The sequence below is a fragment of the Macaca fascicularis genome, chromosome 14 (genome assembly GCF_037993035.2).
Source record: "Macaca fascicularis isolate 582-1 chromosome 14, T2T-MFA8v1.1".
NCBI lineage: Eukaryota > Metazoa > Chordata > Mammalia > Primates > Cercopithecidae > Macaca > Macaca fascicularis.
The window spans coordinates 109,380,558-109,402,023 of record NC_088388.1 but is presented as its reverse complement, the minus strand read 5'-3'; the positions used below and the strand labels follow the sequence as shown (position 1 = coordinate 109,402,023).

The following is a 21,466-nucleotide window of genomic DNA, read 5'->3' as shown; positions in this document are numbered from 1 at the left end:
TGGTGTCCAAACAGATACTATTTCACCAGTTTCTCTTCCCAGGGTTATCAGTCTCACATCTACCAAGAGGGAAATGAACTATAAAAGGAACAAAATGATTCTTCTTCTCTAAATAAATACAAATGACCTGAAAATTTTTGTGAGGATTAAATGGGGTAGTTTATGTTAAGTATATAACAAAATTGTAGCTATATAATACACATGAAATAAAACTATTATTACTATTTTTAATTTTTAAAAAGTTATTTGTCATTAAGGTCACCAAACTAGAGTTAAACAAAGCCAACCTTAATTAATAAGCTCTCACTATCTTACCCCTTGAAACAGTGTATCAGCTAGCTACCTTCATTGACTCTAATTGAAAGACTAGATATTTTAAGAAAAAATAAGTTATCACTTAATGTCACTTGCTACTGGAAATCTCACCACTTTCAAGAGTAACTCTACCTATTAATTAATAACAAGAATAAGCTCTGATTAAGGTACACTTAGAAAAAGAACTACTCATTTTAACATAATTACTATTATATATTAAGTTTCTTTAAAAATTCTGTTCTCTTCAATAGGTAAAACTTTCCACCATAATTGTGTTCAATTATCAAACCTGTCCTTCAAGAATACTATAAAAGCATTAAATTTAACCCCTCCATTCAGCTGTAATAAATATTAGTTCCTGGAGTAAAAAGAGACTAAAGAAGAGGTGTTAGGATCTATAACTTGTACTTCCAATACTTCCAATTAATTTTTTTTACTTTTGTAAAGTTTCATAAGGTCTAAACTAGAGCAGTGAAAACCAAGAGAATTGCCACATATATGATACTCAAAATCTGTGACTGTTATTTAACCTGGTAGAATACTGTTACTTTCATGGGTCTGGTCTTACATAGACAACATAATAAAACATCTATGTTCCCAGATTATTAGTACAATTGAAGCAGTCCAAAAATCTTACCTGTCTGTGAGTCCATATGCCAGATCAAGCATGTCATTCTCCTCATCAGTGATTGCATCTAACTTCTCATATATGTGATCTTCAAAGATGAGGTGACAGGTTGAACAAGCCAGGGTTCCCTCACATGCACCTGACAAAAGCAACAAACACTGAAAATACTCCCTTTTACATCAGATGATTCAAACCTGGTTCAGTAAAGGTTTCTAAATGTTAGAATCAGCGTTAGAATACATAAGTGAGGTCAGGCACAGTGGCTCACACCTGTAATCCCAGTGATTTGGGAAGCCAAAGCAGGCAGATCACTTCAGGTCAGGAGTTCAAGACCAGCCTGGCCAATATGGTGAAATCCTGTCTTTACTAAAAATACAAAAATTAGCCAGGCATGGTGGCACATGCTTCTAGTCCCAGCTACTAGGGAGGCTGAGGCAGAAGAATTACTTGAACGGGACAGGCGGAGGTTACAGTGAGCTGAGGTTGCACTCCAGCCGGGGCAACGGAGTAAGACTCTGTCTCAAAAAAAAAAGAAAAGAAAAGTAGAATACATAAATGAAAGTTGAAAATGAAGAGAATAGGGGCAACAACCCTCCATCTCCTGCCGCACGCGCACACACACACGCACGAGTTTGAAATCCCTCACGCTGTATTATTTCACAAAGGTTTTGGCTTGGTGCTATGAAGGAATACCTATGAAAATACATAGTCCTAATAGAGAGCTTAAAAATTAATAAGCTGAGACATGCATATATATAAAAGTGTGTGCATTTTTAAACTTACATAGTAATTACTAACATAATAGCAATGTAAGTTACGGTATATAAGAGGAACTAGAAATCAATCAAACCTATCACTAATAAGTTAAATGTTTAAGTGTTACTCAGACTTTGCTTGAAAATCTCCTGACAAAGAAACCAACACCACATAAGTCAGCCAATTTTGCATTCGGCTGGCTTCCACCAAGCTAAAGTCTGCCACTCTGTAACTAGTACCTACTGGTCCAGTGCTATCCCATGGAGTTTAATCCTTCTAAATGATAGCTTTTCATTTATTTGAGATTATTCTTCCTTCTCCCAGCTGAGCATCCCCAGGTCCTTCCACTGTTTCTTACACAACACAGTTCTAACTCCCATCCCTCAGGCTAGTTGGGCTTTTCTTAAAATATGGCATCCAGAACATATTAGTATCCCAGGGGAGAACCCGACAACAGAGGCATGCAGAATCACAGTCTGGTTAAATCTAACTTTAAAAACAGGGATTCGGGTTTGTTTCTACATGAATTTTTAAAGTCACTGTACAATTTCAAAGACTATAGAGTCCTCAGAGTAACTTCAGTTTGATTTATATTCTCTTTTGGAACTAAACATTATATGAAATATACACAGCCACTATTAACAACTAGTAACCTTCTTAATTTTCCTCTGAATGGATCATTTTCACTAGAGTTGTTCCTTCCTTATAATTTAAGCACTTGTTATTCATATTTTACCATTTAAAAAAAAAAAAAAAAAAAAAAACAGGCCAGGCATGGTGGCTCACTCCTGTAATCCCAGCACTTTGGGAGGCCGAGGCAGGCAGATCATGTGAGGTTCGAGACCAGCCTGGCCAACATAGTGAAACCCTGTCTCTACTAAAACTACAAAAATTAGCTGGGCATGGTCGTGCGCACCTGTAATCCCGCTACTCGGGAGGCCAAAGCAGAAGAATCGCTTGAACCTGGGAGGCAGGCAGAGATTGCAGTGAGCCAAGATCAAACCACTGCACTCCAGCCTGGGCGACAGAGTGAGACTCCGTCTCAAAAAAAAAGAAAAGAAAAAGAACCATTGAGAGATCTCTCTAAATCTTCATTTTTATTAAATCCAATTCAAAGCAATAATAGAATTATGGGAGAGCGAGACCATATAGTGAAGTACAAGAGCTAGGAGCATGGGCTTTCAGCCAGACTTCCTCCCTTCAACTACAGCTTCCCTTTTTATTAACTTTGTCACCTTGGGCTACTTTACCTTCCATGTCTCAGCTTCCTCAAGAGTAACTACACTAACCTCACATAGTAGTTCCAAGAATTACACATGACTGCATACTTAATATATATGAATATATATACTGGCAACCATGACTGGCAGATAGTATGTGCTATGTAAGTGTTGGTAAACTATTATTATTATCTGGAAGTCACAGAAACTCTTAGAGTAATTGAACTTTATTTGTAAACATAAGAGGTTAAATTAAGAATTAAGCCCCAGAAGTTAAAGAAATGGACTAAGGTCATACCACTAGTTAGAGATGAGTTAGGACTTCAGCTTAAGTTTCCCAGTGCTGTAGGCAACTAATCATTACTGTATCGCCATACAACAATGTAAGTTGCCTTACTTATATATTAAATGGAGAGAAAAGGCTCATATGCCAACAAATCCCTCCTGAAAAACAAAGGACACTGCTTTTTGTACCAGTGGCCAGTCGAAATGAAGAGTTACCATCCTGTTCTAGCTCCTTCATAGGTTTCAAATTCTCTCCCTCTCTTCCCTAGGAAGCTTCCATTCTTTTAACCTTCTCTTAAAGGTATTCTTCTATTCTCTTATTTAAATTTTCATGGCTCAGGAACCTTGGCAATCGTTTCCACATCTTGCTTAAGTTGCTAAGCTCAGCGCTGAAGAGACTATTCTAATAAGAATTTGATCTCTACTAAAAATACAAAAAAAATAGCCAGGCGTGGTGGCGGGCGCCTGTAGTCCGTAGTCCCAGCACTTCGGGAGGCTGAGGCGGGCGGATCACGAGGTCAGGAGATGGAGACCATCCTGGCTAACACGGTGAAACCCCGTCTCTACTAAAAATACAAAAAATTAGCCGGGCGTGGTGGCGGCACCTGCAGTCCCAGCTACTTGGAGGCTGAGGCAGGAGAATGGCGTGAACCCGGGAGGCAGAGCTTGCAGTGAGCCGAGATCGCGCCACTGCACTCCAGCCTGGGCGACAAAGCGAGACTCTGTCTCAAAAAAAAAAAAAAAAAGAATTTGAAAAATGCTGAATATGTACAGATCAACTTTTGATGTCTACACACTAAGTTCCTATTTATTCTTTAAATGAACACATCGCATTCATGATCCCTCATTATTTTATGATCCTTTTCGAACCTTTTCTGCCACAAAAACCTGTCAACAATTTATCCTTTCTTATTCTCTGTACTAGGAAGAAGTTCAAATATAATAGAAACTCTAAGACTCAGAATGAAACCAGCCTATGTGAGAGAGCTAACACTAAACCAGAGAAAGCTCATGGTCAGACTGTGTTCCTACAGAAACGATCTGTAGCAAGGGTTTACAAGACCCCATGGATAGCACTTAACAACTATTCTGTCCTTGCCATAGTCAGGGCTCAAAGAAAAATTTAAAAAAGTAAAAAGAAACTTTCAATCTTGCAAAATTCCATAAAAAGACAGATGATTCATTTTCTAGAGTTTGTTTTGAGATTTAACCTATACGGTTTATTAACAAATAAAGAATTTTTGAGAATATTGGAGACACCTATCCAAAAAGGGTATTTAGGAGGAAAAAAAATAAGGTAAATATTTGGGTATAAAAAGAGCTTAAAACTCTGAGAAGAACAAGAGACTATTTAAGAGAAAAAAACAGTTCCTCCTTTTCTGTTCTCTTTATCTCATAAAATACTGCCACTTCATGATAGCTGTGTCCTCCAACTACCACTTGTCTCGGTGTTCAGTTCTATGAGGTGTTTTGTTTTGTTTTGTTTGTTTGCTTTGAGACAGAGTCTTACTCTTATTGCCCAGGCTGGAGTGCAATGGCGTGATCCTCCGCAACCTGGGTTCAACCTCCGCCTCCTGGGTTCAAGCGATTCTCCTGCCTCAGCCTCCTGGAGTAGCTGAGATTACAGGCGTAAGCCACCACGGCTGGCTAATTTTTGTATTTTTAGCAGAGACGGGGTTTCACCATGTTGTCCAGGCTGGTCTCGAACTCCTGACCTCAGGTGATCCGCCTGCCTCAGCCTCCCGAAGTGTTGGGGTTACAGGCGTTGAGCCACTGCACCCGGCCAGTTCTGTGAGTTTTAATGCATGTATAGACTTGTGTAACCACCACCACACTCAGGATACAGAGCAGCTTCGTCAGCCTAAAACATTCCCTTTTACTGTTGCTTTGTTGTCACAATCTACCCCATCCCTAACCCCTGGCAACCACTGATCTGTTCTCTATCACTGTAGTTTAGTCTTTTCCAGAATGTTCACATAAATAGAATCATACAGTGTATGACTGAAACTACCTTCTTTCACTCCACACAATGCCTCTAAGATTCATCCAATGTGTTGCGTCTATCCATAATTTGCTCCCTTTCATTGCTAAGAAGCATTCCACTGTTTGAATGTCCCACGGTTTGTTTCTAATAGGTATTTGGTGGTGTCACATTGTGACTTTCATTCACATTCTCTACAAGAAATTAAAGGTGTAAAATATCTTTTTTTTTTTTTTTTAACTTTGCCTCATTTTTTTTTCCAAAGCCACTTGGGAGTATGACATCACCATTAGTCTCCTGTCCCTCTAGAAGAAAACTCTAAACAACACAGAGTCGTTCATACAAGCAAGTTCAGTCCCGATGCCCCTCAATTATCTTTTTATGAGCTTATTTGCCATCTCTACATTCTCCTTGGTGAAGTGTCTGTTCATATCTTTTGCCCATTTTTTAACTGGGTTGTTTCTTACTGTTAAGTTTTGAGAGCTTTTTATATATTGGGGATACAAGTCCTTTCACTGGATATGTGATTTACAAGTATTTTCTCCCAGTCTGTAGTTTGTCTTTTCACTCCCTTAACAGTGTCTTTGGAAGAACAAAAGTTTTTAATTTTGATGGAGTCTAATTTATGTATTTTTTCTTATATATAAGAAAAAATTGTGCTCTTCTGGTCATGTCTAATTCTTTGCCTACCTACCCACAGGTCCTGAAGATTTTTCTTTGTTCTTTCTTTGAGAAATTTACAGTTCCAAGTTCTACATTTAGATCTAAGTCAATTTTGCATTACTGTTTTTATAAGATTTATGAGGTTTAGGTTGACGCTCCTTTTTTTCCCACATGAATATCCAATTGATTCAGCATCACCTGTTGAAAACAATACTCTTCCTTCTCTAATTGTTCTGCACCTCTGTCAAAAACCAATTGGCCACTGCCAAGAGGTGGAAACAACCCAAATATCTCTCAGGTGATAAAGAGACAAAGAAAATGTGGTATACATTCATAAAACGAAATATTATTTGGCCGCAAAAAGGAATGAAGTATACAAACTAAAACACAAGATGAACATTGAAAACATTATGTTAAGTGGAAGTCGCTCACAAAGGACCACATATTATATGATTCCATTGATGAGAAATGTCCAGAATAGGCAAATCTATAGATACAGAAAGTAGTGGCTGCTTAGGGCTAGGGAAATGGGGGATTGAGAGGTGCTAGCTAAAGAGGATGGGGTTTCCTTTTGAAGTGATGAAAATGTTTTAAGGTGATGTTGCACAACTCTGAATATACTAAAAAAAATTCACTGCATACTTTAAATAGATGACTTGTTTGGTATTTAAATGATACTTCAATAAAGCTGTTATCAAAAAAACTGCCCATCTTTTATGGGTCTGTCACTGAACCCTTTATTCTGTTTCACTGATCTACATGTTTGCTTGTCTCTCTGCTGATATTATACCATCTTCATCACTGTGGTGTCACTGTAAGTCTTAAGACCTGTACTGTGCTTCTTCTAACTTTATTCTTCTTTTAAACTTGTTTTGGCTCTTCTAGTTAATTTGCTTTTCCATAAACATATTTTGTTAGATTTAAACCTAAAATTTTCATTTAGGAAGCTATTATAAATGGATTTTTTTTAGTTTTCATTTCCAAACATTCACTGTTAAGTACATAGCAATACAACTGGTGTGTGTGTGTGTGTGTGTGTGTGTGTTGACCTTATATTCTAGGACCTTGCTAAACTTACTTATTAGCTCTAAGAATTTTTTTGTAGATTCCTTGTGACTTTCCTCATAAACAATCATGTCATCTAAAACCACTTTTATTTTTTCAATCTATGTGCCTTTTCTTTCTTTCTCTGGCCTTAATACACTGGTTAAGACATCCAGTGTGATGTTAAATAGGAGTGGTGAAAGTAGACATCCTTGCCTTGTCTCCGATTTTACAGGAAAGACATTCCATTTTTCACCATAAAGCATGATGTCAGTTATAGAGTTTTTTGTAGATTCCTTTTATCAGCACCTTATTTTGCATAGAGTTGATCTGGCACTGCCTTCTTATTTCCAGTTAAAACATGAGAACTGCCACCAATTCTCTATCTCTTTTGACACAGAGTTCAGAGCCATAATGAGCATCCCTATAGCTCCCAACTATGCTAGAGTCACAGCCCCAGATGCCAAAGCCTATCCGCAGAAACAAAGTAGATAACATTGTCATTAGGCGTCATCTTCTAAGTCTTCTTTCTTCAGCATCACAGAATTCCCAGGCTCCTATCCACCATGGTATCTTCTGCACTGAGATCACCCATGCATATATTCCCACTATCAGACTTGGGTGCAACACAGAGAAAGGAGTCTCTGTTTGTTTTTTTTTTTTTGTTTTTTGTGTGTGTGTGTGTGTGTGTGTGTGTGTGTGTAGGGTGGGCCCAGGGAGTTAAGGTGTTCCTGATGTGTGTGTGTGCGTTCATGTGTGTAGGGTGGGTCCCTGATCTGAGATTAGAAGGTACAGACTGGGCATGGTGGCTCATGCCTATAATCCCGGCACTTTGGGAGGCCGCAGTATGAGGATCTCTTGAGGACAGGAGTTTGAGAACAGCCTGGGCAACATAGCAAGATCCCATTTCTACAAAAAAGTTAAAAATTAGCTGGGTGTGGTGGTGCACACCTGTAGTCCCAGCTACTTGGGAGGCTAAGGCAGGAGGATCACCTGAGCCCAGGAGGTCAAGGCTGCAGCGAGCTATGATCATACCACTACACTTCAGCCTAGGTGACAAAGCGAGACCCCATCTCTTTTTGTTTAAGTTTTGGGGTACATGTGCAGGTTTGTTACATAGGTAAATGTGTGCCATGGTGGTTTGCTACACCTATCAACCCATCACCTAGATACTAAGCACCATATGCATTAGCTCTTTTCCCTAATGCTCTCCCCTCTGTGCCCTCCCCCAGCAGGCCCCAGTAAGTGTTGTTCCCTTCCCTGTGTCCATGTGTTCTCTTTTTCAGCTCCCACTTACAAGTGAGAACACGCAGTGTTTGGTTTTCTGTTCCTGCATTAGTTTGCTGAGGATAATGGCTTCCAGCTCCATCCATGTCCCTGCAAAGGACACGATCTCGTTCCTTTTATGGCTGTGTAGTATTCCATGGTGTATATGTACATTTTCTTTATCCAGCCTATCATTGATTAACATTTGGGTTGATTCTATGTCTTTGCTCTTGCGAATAGTGCTACAATGGACGTATACATGCCTGTATCTTTATAATAGAATGATTTATATTCCTTTGGGTATATACCCAGTAATGAGATTGCTGGGTCAAATGGTATTTCCAGTTCTAAATCTTTGAGGAATCACCACACTGTCTCCCACAATGGTTGAACTAATTTACATTCCCACCAACAGTGTAAAAGTGTTCATATTTCTCTGTAACCTCACCAGAATCTGTTGTTTCTTGACTTCTTAATAATCACCATTCTGACTTGCATGAGACCCTGGCTCTTTTTAAAAGTACAAGAAAGAAGCAGCAACAGCTATAATTACAAGAGTTAGAAGGTGCAATGCATTTTATCCCAAAAAAACAAGCTACAAATGGTAATTAAGTCAGTTGTGAAGAAATAGGTTCTGCATGTTGGCTCAAAAATTTAGCCAACATTATGTTTATGGGAAAACAAATTCCAAATAACAAGCAGCTGACCTGAAAATAGATTATGGAAACAAAACCTATCCACAATTCACAAAAGGGGGAGCATTTTTTTTTTTTTTTGCTTTTCACATACACAGAGAACCCCACAAAACAAACAAACAGTAGAAGATAACCTATAAAACTATAAAAGAATAAAGGATATAAAATAACAAACAATAACTACAAGGCTAAAACTTGCAGCTGATCACAATATGGGCATACTAATACATTATGTATATGAAGGAATAAGGTGCAAAATTTATATAACTTATTATATACACTGCCCCAGAGTAATATTGGTGGCTGTCAGCTTTTAGTGTCCCTGTAAGTGGTTGGCTATATAAAAGTAAATGAATAGGGAAAATGTGTATGTGTATGTATATATGTATGTGCATGTATATATGTACATGGATATACACATATATGTAAACACAAAGTGATCATGTTTTATGAGAAATGCATTCTCAAAGATTTTGAGAATTGTACAAGTCTCATATTTCAAGAATTATTTTCTCAATGAAACAAAATAGAAAGTGGATTCCTAAAGTTTAAAAATCTAAAATACTCAAACATTTTTGTTTTAAAATATACTTAAGTAGAACAAATGTATGAAGTAAAATTCTTTACATTACTATACCCACCATTCAAATAACCAAAAATACATCATGTCTTACAGCAGGCCCGGGCCACAGGCCACACAGCAGGTGAGCAGAGGGAGAGCGAGGGAAGCTCCATCTGTATTTACCACCACTCCCCGCTGCTCGCATTACCGCCTGAGCTCCACCTCTGTCAGATCAGCAGCTGCATGAGATTCTCACAGGAGTCAGAACTCTATTGTGAACTGCGCATGTGGGGGGTCTAGGGTGCACCCTCCTTATGACAATCTAATGCCTGATGATCTGTTACTATCTCCCATCACCTCCAGATGACACCTACATCTAGTTGCAGGAAAAGAAGCTCAGGGCTCCCACTGATTCTACCTTATGATGAGTTGCATAATTATTTCATTATATGATACAGTGTAATAATAATAGAAATAAAGTGCACAATAAATGTAATGCACTTGAATCATCCCAAAACCATCCCCACCCCAACCTTGTCCATGGAAAATTTGTCTTCCACGAAACCAGTCCCTAGTGCCAAAAAGGTTGGGGGCCACGGCCATAGAAAATAAAATGGTAGTTACCAGCGGATGGGAGTCGGGGTGAGGAAATGAAACGAGCATGTGCTGTTCAAAGGGTACAAAGTTTCAGTTAGGAGGAATTTGTGTTTAACATGTCTAGCACAGGCCGGGCACGGTGGCTCACGCCTGTAATCCCAGTACTTTGGGAGGCTGAGGCAGGCAAACTTTTGAGGTCAGGTGTTCGAGACCAGCCTGGCCAACATGGTGAAACCCCATCTTTCCTAAAAATACAAAAATTAGCCAGGTGTCATGGTACTCGTCCATAATCCCAGCTACTAGGGAGGCTGAGGCACAAGATTCACCTGAGCCCAGGAGGTGGAGGCTGCAGTGAGCCAACATCACGCCACTGTACTCCAGCCTGGGTGACAGAGTAAGACTCTGTCTCAAAAAATTATTTAAAAAGAATTTTTAAAAATCTATAGCACAGCATGGTGACTGCAGTTAATAATAATGTATTGTGTATTTCAACAGTTACTATCAGCAAATTTCAGATGTCTCATCACAAAAAATAACTGAGGTGAAGCACATTGTATACATGTATCAAAATATCACACTGTACCTACCCCATAAATACAATTATGATCGTCAATTAAAATTAATACTAAAACATATTTCATGCCTTAGCACCGAAAATAACCTGATTTAGGAACACGTTACAGCCACGCTAATATTAGCCCCTGGGGCCAGCATTTTACCCACCATCCTGGCTTGGTTATACAACAATTTTCATGAACTTAAAAGTATATACATTTTAGTACTGCTTTGATTTTGTTGACATTTTGGCTAACAATTCAGAGTTCTTTCTCCTAAACTAACAGTAATAGGTATCATGACAGGTTTTTGGCTTTCTTCCTAGCATTTTGTTACATCTAACCTCTGTTACAAAATAACTAATTTTCAGATACATTTTTCAGTATTAGCACTTAATGCTTGGCTGAAACTGATACAGGCTTTAAAAATGATTTTAAATTATAACCACAGTTTAAAATATCATCACCATAGTCAAGAAAATCATACAGATATTCAGATGTCTATAAACAGTGTGGTTCACATGGTGCTGACAAAGGATGGCAGGGATTTGTTTATAAGCTAAAATGGTACATCTTTAGCTGCAGTAACAAACATAAAATTTACAACTCACACAGCCTGCCAGCTTAAAATTATAGGATTCCTGACAAAAGTTTTGGTTTTCACAATACTTCTGATTTTGCTAGAGGAAGAATCTCAATACTGTTAATCTGCACAATTTCAAATATGCATATAAAATTACACGAAGAATAGTGAAGCATGCTTACTAATTTCAAGGTTGGTGAACTCATGAACGAAGTTTTGTTTTTTTTAAACAGGAATAATGATAGTAAGCACTTGGGCAAATCCTCAGAAGTTCTAGCTGCGAAATTAATTCCTAGAGAAAGTTAGATCTCTGCAGACTGTTTTTCCTTTCCTTTCATGTAACTTCAGTGTTTGCCAATGGGAAAAGACATTTCGTGTGTATGCATCTCATATTAAGATCATTTTGTATTATCTACTACGATGCTGACAATACAGATTGCCCGCCCCGACACCCAACCCCTTTCCCAAACAAAAATCTAGAGGATGGCTGCATGGGAATATTATATATTAGAAATGGAAATTATGTGTAAACACAAAATCTAATTTTCTCGAGTAAAGATTGATCTAGCATAGTCAGAAATACATTATATCAATAGCGACTCAAGTATGAAGGGAAAAAATATAAACTTATACAAACACAATCAGGATCTTCCAATTTGTATAATTTCCCTCAAAACAGACACATGAAAATAGGTAATATTGAAGAAAAAAAATGTCGAGAGTAAACTAGGTAAGTTGAATCGCAGGTGTGTAACTGCCCCCTAGTGACAGAATATTATGATACACTCTGAAAACAGGTACCTGCATCATCCAAAAGACCTATATTAATATAAAAGTTGGCAATGAGAATGTTTATAAGTTTGCACTGTTTCCAAAATGTATGACTGTCCCTTTTTATTCATTTGTTCATTCACTACTTCATTTCATATACAATGAGGAATAAAATAGGAATGACTTTATCCCTCATTGAAGTTTATTGGGAAAGATACACAAGAAATACATAATTACTAAACTGTGACAAATACTGTGAAACAAATGAACAAGATGCTGAGAAGGAGGATAATAGGTTCAAGATAACAAGAGAACCACTACTTTGGACTGGGTGGCTGGGCAAAGCCTTGCTAAGGAAGTATATAAATTGAGATTTGAGAGATGAAAAGCTAAATTTTGGGGATGGGAGAGAGAGGGATGTATCGCAGGGAGAGGGTGAAGTATCTATAAAGTCTCAAAGGTAGGAATTTTGGGTGAGTTCAAGCTCTTGAGAAAAGGCCAGTATCACCAAAGTGAGACAAAGGACATTGAGAAAAAAAAGAGGAAGAGTGGCAGATAGGGCCAGATAATGCAGAGCCCTTTATGGTTGGGAATACAGATTTTATCCCATGTGCAAAGAAAGGCACTCATGGTTTTGTTCTGTTCGACAGAGTCTCACTTTGTTGCCAGACTGGAGCGCAGTGGTGCGATCTCGGCTCACTGCAACCTCCGACTCCCTGGTTCAAGCAATTCTCCTGCCTCAGCCTCCCAAGTAGCTGGGATTACATGCGCCCACCACCACGCCCAGCTGTTTTCTTTTTTTGTTTTTTGGGTTTTTTGTTTTTTTTTTGTTTTTTTTTTTTTTTGTTTTTTGTATTTTTAGTAGAGACAGGGTTTCATTATGTTGGCCAGGATGGTCTTTATCTCTTGACCTCGTGATCCGCCTGTCTCGGGTTTTTTTTTTTTGTTTTTTTTATTTTTTTCCCAAGACGGAGTCTTACTCTGTAACCCAGGCTGGAGTGCAATGGTGCAATCTCGGCTCACTGCAACCTCTGACTCTTGGGTTAAATCAATTCTCCTGTCTCAGTCTCCCAAGTAGCTGAAATTATAGGTGCGTGCCACCACACCTGGCTAAATTTTGTATTTTTAGTAGAGACGGGTTTTCACCATGTTGCCCAGGCTGGTCTCAAACTCGTGACCTTGTGATCTGCCCGCCTAGGCCTCCCAAAGTGCTGGGATTACATGCATCAGCCCATGAGTGCCAGGCCCACTCATGGTTTTTAATCAGGGGACTGATATGTCTGATTTCTGTTAGGACAAATTACCCAGCTGCTAAGCTCCAGAGCAGAAGCAGGTTAGCACAGCTCCAGGCGCACAGTGGCTGGCCAGCCCCACGTGCCGACTGTAGGGATGGAGCCAACAGGAGGTGCTAGAGACGAATCTTGGGGGCACAACTGGCAGGAGGTGCCGATGGACTGGATGTCAGGTGGGGCAGAAAGAGGAAGGAATGGTGCTCTACGGTTTCAGGTTCAAGCAGCCGGGTGGTGCTCATTACTGAGATAGGAAAGATTCGAGGAAGGACAGGTTACATCAGGAGGAAAAAAGCCAAAACCTGTTTTAAATATGTTAGATTTCCAAGAAGAGATGTAAAGCAAGAAGTTAGACCTGTAAGTCAGGGCTCAGAGGAGAGGTCTGAGCTAAGGATGTAAATTTAAGAGTTTATCAACATCTAGAAAGGATTTAAGGTCATAGAACAGATGAGATCACCCAGGGAGAAACTGTAAAGAAACTGAGTACTTTGGTCAGCCACGTTTGGAGTACGGTGTTCATCTGTGAGTAGGACTTATGACAAGTGTGGTATTTAGATGGGCTCCTGCATTCAGCCTTAGGAATTAATGAAACAGCTGCCACCATAATGTTGTGGTAATAAGCTCTTCTTTATAACGATAACACTGCACCCTTCCTGATTTCATTTCTTTCATCTTTATTCTAGAAAGAGGCTTAGGCTTAACTCTATCTTTGGTGAATCTAGTTTAGCTTACTTATCTCGAGCTTATCTTTAAATACAAAGATTTGTGGACATGTCAAGATACTTGATCTTTAAAGCTTTTCTTCTGAGTCTGAATATGTGAATTTCTATGATACCAGCAGAATTCTTTAATTACATTTACATTAAATTTTCTTATTTCTTGGGCATTGGGAAAAAAGATTATTCCAGTGCTTATCTCTGTGTGATGACATGAAGGGTTAAATTCTTTTTAAATCTATTTTCAAAATTTGCTATAATGAACAATGAATCTGTATTAATACCTATGTTAACAATATTAGCTAATATTTATTTAGCAGTTGCTTGGATTTACTAATTTGATCTTTACAGCAATTTTATGAGGTAGATATTAATATTATCCCCGCTTTACAGATGAAAAGATGAGGTATGAGTAGGTTAGATACCTAACCCAATGTCACAAAGCTGAAAAAGTGATAGAGCTGGGAAAGAAGCCCAGGCAGGACATTCTTCCATTCCAACCAATGACTTTCAGAAAACACTTTGTTTAACTGTGACTCAGAGTATGAATTTCATTTTACATCATGACCCAGTACACACATACTTGTAAATAGCTAAATAAACATTTAATAAGATAATACTCTTGCAAAAGATGGTATTTTGTTTGTTTGTTTGTTTGTTTGTTTGTTTGTTTTTTGAGACAGAGTCTCGCTCTCTGGCTGGAGTGCAGTGGCGCAATCTCGGCTCACTGCAAGCTCCACCTCCTGGGTTCACGCCATTCTCCTGCCTCAGCCTCCCGAGTAGCTGGGACTACAGGCGCCCGCCACCGCGCCCGGCTAATTTTTTGTATATTTAATAGAGACGGGGTTTCACCGTGGTCTCGATCTCCTGACCTTGTGATCCGCCCGCCTCGGCCTCCCAAAGTGCTGGGATTACAGGCGTGAGCCACCGCGCCCGGCCGATGGTATGTTTTTATATGTTCTGTTCTTTTTGATTTCTTTAAAATGCTAGTTGGGAGTGACTAAATTGATTTCATGATCCTGTAATAGTTGCCACCAGCAGTTTAAAAAAAAACTGGACTGTAATACATAGTCACAAGTGATGAAGAAAAAAATACTTTTAAAAACTTAAAAGAATATTTTCAAGTATTAAGATCATAATACTTGTGTTTTAATTTAAAAGAAATTAATATAAAGCAATCCACACAAATTATTTATGCAAAAAGCATTTTACACTATTTTGAGAATATGTAGCTTCATGTAAAACAGCAGTTGGAAGCCATTTAAATAAATGTTAAAAATCTGTCTTCACAATCAAACAGGACATTTAAAGAGCTTTTGCTAACCTACAAAAATAAACAATACTTCATCAAAAAATAGGCAAATAATACTGCCCAAAGCAATTTACAGATTCAACACTATTCCTATCAAACTACCAACATCGTTTTTCACAGAACTATAAAAAAACTATTCTAAAATTCATATGAAATTGATGCAGGGTAGATGAGCCCCAAAATTAGGGCTTAGCTCAGGAAGGTTCTTGGCTTTGCCCAGGAAAGGATTCAGGGCAAGCCGGTGGTGTTAAACAGCAACTTTCATTGAAGCAGCAGCGTACAGCAGCAGCAGAGGTAGGACTCCTTGCGGAGCAGGGCTACCCCACAGGCAGTGTGCCCAGAGTAGCAGCTCAGAGGTTGTTCTACAGTTACATATATATATATATATACACGCACACATATATATACACACATACATATATACATACATATATACACATATATACATACATATATACACACATACATATACACACATATATACATACATATATATATATATTTTTTTTTTTTTTGAGACAGTCTTGCTCAGTCACCCAGAGTGGAGTACAGTGGCACTATCTCAGCTCACTGCAACCTCCACCTCCCAGATTCAACTGATTCTTGTGCCTCAGCCTCCCAGGTAGCTGGGACTACAGGTGTGCACCACCACACCTGGCTAATTTTTGTATTTTTAGTAGAGATGGGGTTTCACCATGTTGGCCAGGCTAGTCTCAAACTCCTGACCTCAGTGACCTGCCTGCCTTGGCCTCCCAAAGTGCCAGGATTACAGGCATGAGCCACCACACCTGGCCAGCACTTACTCTTTTTAAGAGACTCCCTATTCAATAATGGTGCTGGGATGTCTGGCTAGACATATGCAGAAGTCTGAACTTGGACTCCCTACCTTTCACCATATACAAAAATTAACCCAAAATGGATCAAAGATTTAAATGTAAGACCTCAAACTATAAAAAAGACAACCAAGGAAATACTCTTGTAGACATTGGATTGGCAAAGGATTTTTGGCTAAGTCCCCAAAAACAATTCCAACAAAAGCAAAAATTGGTAAGTGGGACCTAATTAAACAAAGAGCTTCTAGACAGCAAAAGAAACTATCAACAAAGTAAACAGACAACCTACAGAGTGGGAGAAAATATTCACCAACTATGCACCTAACAAAGGTCTAATATCCAGAATCTATAGGGAACTTAAATCAACAAGCAAAAAACAACCTCATTAAAAAATAGGCAAAGGACATGAACAGATACTTCTCAAAAAAAGCCATACAAGCAGCCAACAAACATGAAAAAATTGCTCCACATCACTAATCATCAGAGAAATGCAAATCAAAACCACAATGACATATCATCTCACACCAGTCAGAAAGGGTATTAGCTGTTGGCCGGGCATAGTGGCTCACACCTGTAATCCTAGCACTTTGGGAGGCCAAGGCGGGCAGATCACTTGAGGTCAGGAGTTCGAAATCAGCCTGGCCAACATGGTGAAACCCCATCTCTGCTAAAAATATTTTAAAAATTAGGTAGACGTGGTGGTAGACACCTGTAATCCCAGCTACTCAGGAGGCTGAGGCAGGAGAATCACTTGAATCAAGGAGGCAGAGGTTTCAATGAGCCGAGATCGTGCCATTGCATTCCAGCCTGGGCAACAAGAGCTAAACTACATCTCAAAAAAAAAAAAGGGTATTATTAAAAAATCAAAAAACAACAGATGCCATGTTAAATGATGTGGCGGGGAGGGAAGATAATCTAAATCCAATCATCTTTTTTTATACAAGAGATGCTAGTGCTGAAAGCTTCACATAATTTAAAACTTCAGTTGAGATAATTTTCCTACAGAAAAAAAAAAAAAAGATAGAGAGGCAGGGCAGGGGTAAAGATGAATTTTCAGCACCCATAAACATCAGTCATTGCAGACTGAGGTACACTGCCACAGTTTTGTGCCTTCAACTATATAACCAGTTGTATTAGTCCATTTTCACGCTGCTGATAAAGACACACTTGAAACTGGGTAACTTATACAGGAAAAAGGGTTTACTGAACTTAGTTCCACAATGGCTGGGGAAGCCTCACAATCCTGGCGGAAGGCAAGGAGGAGCAAGTCACATCTTACATGGATGGCAGCAGGCAAACAGAGAGCTTACACAGGGAACCCCCCCACCCCTTATAAAACTGTCAGATATTGTGAGTCTTATCATAGAACAGCATGGGAAAGACCTGCCCCCAAGATTCAATTACCTCCCACTGGGTCCCTCCCACAACACATGGGAATTCAAGATGAGGTTTGTGTAGGAGGGGACGGAGCTAGACCATATTATTCTGCCCCTGGTCCCTCCCAAATCTCATCTCCACACATTTCAAAACCAAGTATGCCTTCCCAACACTCTTAACTCATTTCAGCATTAATTCAAAAGTCCACAGTGCAAAGTCTCATCCAAGACAAGGCAAGTCCCTCCTGCCTATGAGCCTGTAAAATCAAAAGCAGGTTAGTCACTTCCTAGCTACAATGGGGGTACAGGTATTGGGTAAATACAGCCATTCCAAATGTGAGAAATCGGCCAAAACAAAGGAGCTACAGACCCCATGCAAGTCCAAAATAAAGCGGGGCAGTCAAATCTTAAAGCTCCAAAATGACCTCCTTTGACTCCATGTCTCACATCCAGGTCACACTGATACTAGAGGTGGGTTCCCACACTCTTGGGCAGCTCCATCCCTGTGGCTTTGCAGGATATAGCCTCCCTCCCGGCTGCTTTCATGGGCTGGCATTGAGTGTGGCTTTTTCAGGCATACCATACAAGCTGTCAGTGGATCTACCATTCTGAGGTTTGGAAAGCAGTGGCCCTCTTCTCACAGCTCCACTAGGTGATGCCCCAATAGGGACTCTGTGTGGGGGCTCCAACCCCACATTTCCCTTCTGCACTGCCCTAGCAGAAGTTCTCCGTGTGAGCCCTGACCCTGCAAAAAACTACTGCCTGGAACATCCAGGCATTTCTATACAACTTCTGAAATCCAGGTGGAGGTTCCCAAGCCCCAATTCTTGACTTCTGTACACTAGCAGGCTCAATACCACATGGAAGCTGCCAAGGCTTGAGGTTTGCACTCTCTGAAGCCACAGCCCTAGCTCTACATTGGCCCTTTCAGCCAAAGCGGGGACAGCTGGGACACAGGGCACCAAGTCCCTAGGCTGTACACAGCAAGGGGGCCCTGGGCCCAGCCCACAAAACTACTTTTTCCTCCTAGGCTTCTGGGCCTGTGATGGCAGGAGCTGCCACGAAGATCTCTGACATGCCCTGGAGACATTTTCCCCAGTGTCTCAGGGATTAACATTCAGCTCCTCATTCCTTATCAAAATTTCTGCAGCCGACTTGAATTTCTCCCCAGAAAATGGGGTTTTCTTTATCGCATTGTCAGGCTGCAAATTTTCCAAACTTTTTTAATGCTCTGTTTCCTTTTAAAACTGAATGCTTTTAACAGCACCCAAGTCACCTCTTGAATGTTTTGCTGCTTAGAAATTTCTTCTGCCAGATACCCTAAGTCATCTCTTAAGTTCAAAGTACAAATCTCTAGGGCAGGGGCAAAATGCCACTAGTTTCTTTGCTAAAACATAGCAAGAGAGTCACCTTTACTCCAACGACCAACAAGTTCCTCATCTCCATGAGACCACCTCAGCCTGAATTTCATTGTCCATATCATTATCAGTATTTTGGCCAAAGCCATTCCACAAGTCTCTAGGGATTTCCAAACTTTCCCATATTTTCCTCTCTTCTCCTGAGCCCTCCAAACTTTTCCAACATCTGCCTGTTAACCAGTTCCAAGGTTGCTTCCACATTTGGGGTATCTTTTCAGCAGCACCCTACTCCTGGTACCAATTTGTTTAATTAGTCCATTTTCACACTGCTGACAAAGACATATCCGAAACTGGGTAATTTACACAGGAAAAAGTGTTTAATGGACTTACAGTTCCACATGGCTGAGGAAGCCTCACAATACTGGCAGAAGGTGAGGAGAAGCAAGTCATATCTTACACAGATGGCAGCAGGCAATCAGAGAGCTTCTGCAGGGAAACTCCCTTCTATAAAACTGTCTGATCTTGGGAGACTTATTCACTATGACAAGAACAGCATAAGGAAGACCTGCCCCCAGGATTCAATTACCTCCCACCAGGTCCCTCCTACAACACATGGGAATTCAAGATGAGATCTGGGTGTGGACACAGCCAGACCGTATCACCAGTATTGTTTTCCATTACCCTACATCAAGTGATTTTTTTGTGAGCTTAAAAATATTCCTACTGTAATGCCTTTTAAAATCCTATTTTCTAAGCACTTTTGTCTATACAGTATCTACTCCCAAATCAACAGCACCAAATGTCAGGCTGATTGTTTAGCCTTTTTCCATGTAAGATCATGTTTAGCATCCATTCCAATGTTATTGATTTGGGATATATTTCAGTACCACACCATCACTAAATGAAAGTTTAGTTAACACTGTTATGAGATACTAAGATTTAAATTTTTCAATGGCATAACAGCCACAACTTCCAATGCACACAAACAACAGCATGGTTGACCCACTTCTGTCAAAGATCAGGAAATATATCTACCAGCTAAAGTGGCTCCACCATATAACAGAAATCAAAAAATTCTTTGAAATAAATAAAAGCAGAGACACAAGTACCAAAATCTCTGGGATGCAGCAAAAGCAGTGTTAAGATGAAGTTCAGAGCACTGAATGCCTACATTGAGAAGTTAGAAAGCTCTCAAATAACAATCAACATTAACCTAGAAGAACTTGAAAAACAAAAACCCCAAAGCTAGCAGAAGAAAAGAAATAACTAAACTCAAAGCAGAACTGAACAAAACTGAGACCCAAAAATCTATACAAAGGATCAAGGAAACCAAAGGTTGGTTTTCTGAAAGAATAAACGAAACGGATAGGCCAGTAGCTAGATTAACAAAGAAAAAAGAGATGATCCAAATAAGCTCAATCAGAAATGACAAAGATGGCATTACAACCAATCCCATAAAGATACAAAGATCCTTCCCCTATGCACATAAACTAGAAAACCCAGACACAGACCAAAGGAACAGAATAGAGAACCGAGAAATAAAGCTATTCATCTAGAAAATCTGATCTTTGACAAAGTCAACAAAAATAAGCAATGAAGAAAGAACTCCCTATTCAATAAATGGTGCTGGGATAGTTGGCTATTATATGCAGAAGAATGAAACTAGACCCCTATCACTATATACAAAATTTAACTCAAAACAGATTAAAGACTTAAATGTAAGACCTAAAGCTACAGAAGTTCTAGAAGAAAACCTCAGAAATGCTCTCCTGGAAATTGGCCTTGGCGAAGAATTTATGACTAAGTCCTCAAAAGCAATTCCAACAAAAACAAAAACTGACAAATGGGACCTGATTAAAGAGCTTTGACACATTAAAGAAACTGTCAACAAAGTAAACACCCTACAAAATGAGAGAAAATATTCACAAACTATGCATGAGACAAAGGTCTAATATCCAGAATCTATAGGGAACTTAAATAGATCAACAAGCAAACAACAAATAACCTCATTAAAAAGTGGGCAGAGGGCTGGGCATGGCGGCTCACACCTGTATTCCCAGCACTTTGGGAGGCCAAGGCGGGCAGATCATGAGGTCAGGAGTTCGAGACCAGCCTGGCCAACATGGTGAAACCCTATCTCTACTAAAAATACAGAAATTAGCTGGGCATGGTGGCGGGCGCCTGTAATCCCAGCTACTCAAGAGGCTGAGGCAGGAGAATCACTTGAACCCAGGAGGTGGAGGTTTCAGTGAGCCAAGATTACATCATTGCACTCCAGCCTGGGCGACAGAGCAAGACTCCGTCTCAAAAAACAAACAAACTAAAAAAAGCAAAGTAAACACCCTACAGAATGAGATAAAATATTCACCAACTGTGCATCCGACAAAGATCTAATATCCAGAATCTATAGGGAATTTAAACAGATCAACAAGCAAAAAACAAATAACCTCATTAAAAAGTGGGCAGAGGTCAGGCATGGTGGCTCACACCTGTAATCCCAGCACTTTGGGAAGCCAAGGAGGGCGGATCACTTGAGGTCAGGAGTTCAAGACCAGCCTGGCCAACGCAGCAAAACTCTGTCTCTACTAAAAATATAAAAATTAGCTGGGCATGGTGGCACACCTTTATAATTCCAGCTACTCGGGAGACCGAGGCATGAGAA

General features: G+C 39.7%; 1 protein-coding gene across 1 annotated transcript in view; it reads right to left on the bottom strand.

Moving 5' to 3' along the window:
• Positions 1-21,466, bottom strand: part of FDX1 (ferredoxin 1) — a 36,475-nt gene that overhangs the window by 5,860 nt on the left and 9,149 nt on the right. The window contains exon 3 of the mRNA XM_015435681.3: positions 953-1,082. Within this exon, the coding sequence (XP_015291167.1) occupies positions 953-1,082 (130 nt within the window). The remainder of the gene's footprint in view (positions 1-952; positions 1,083-21,466) is intronic.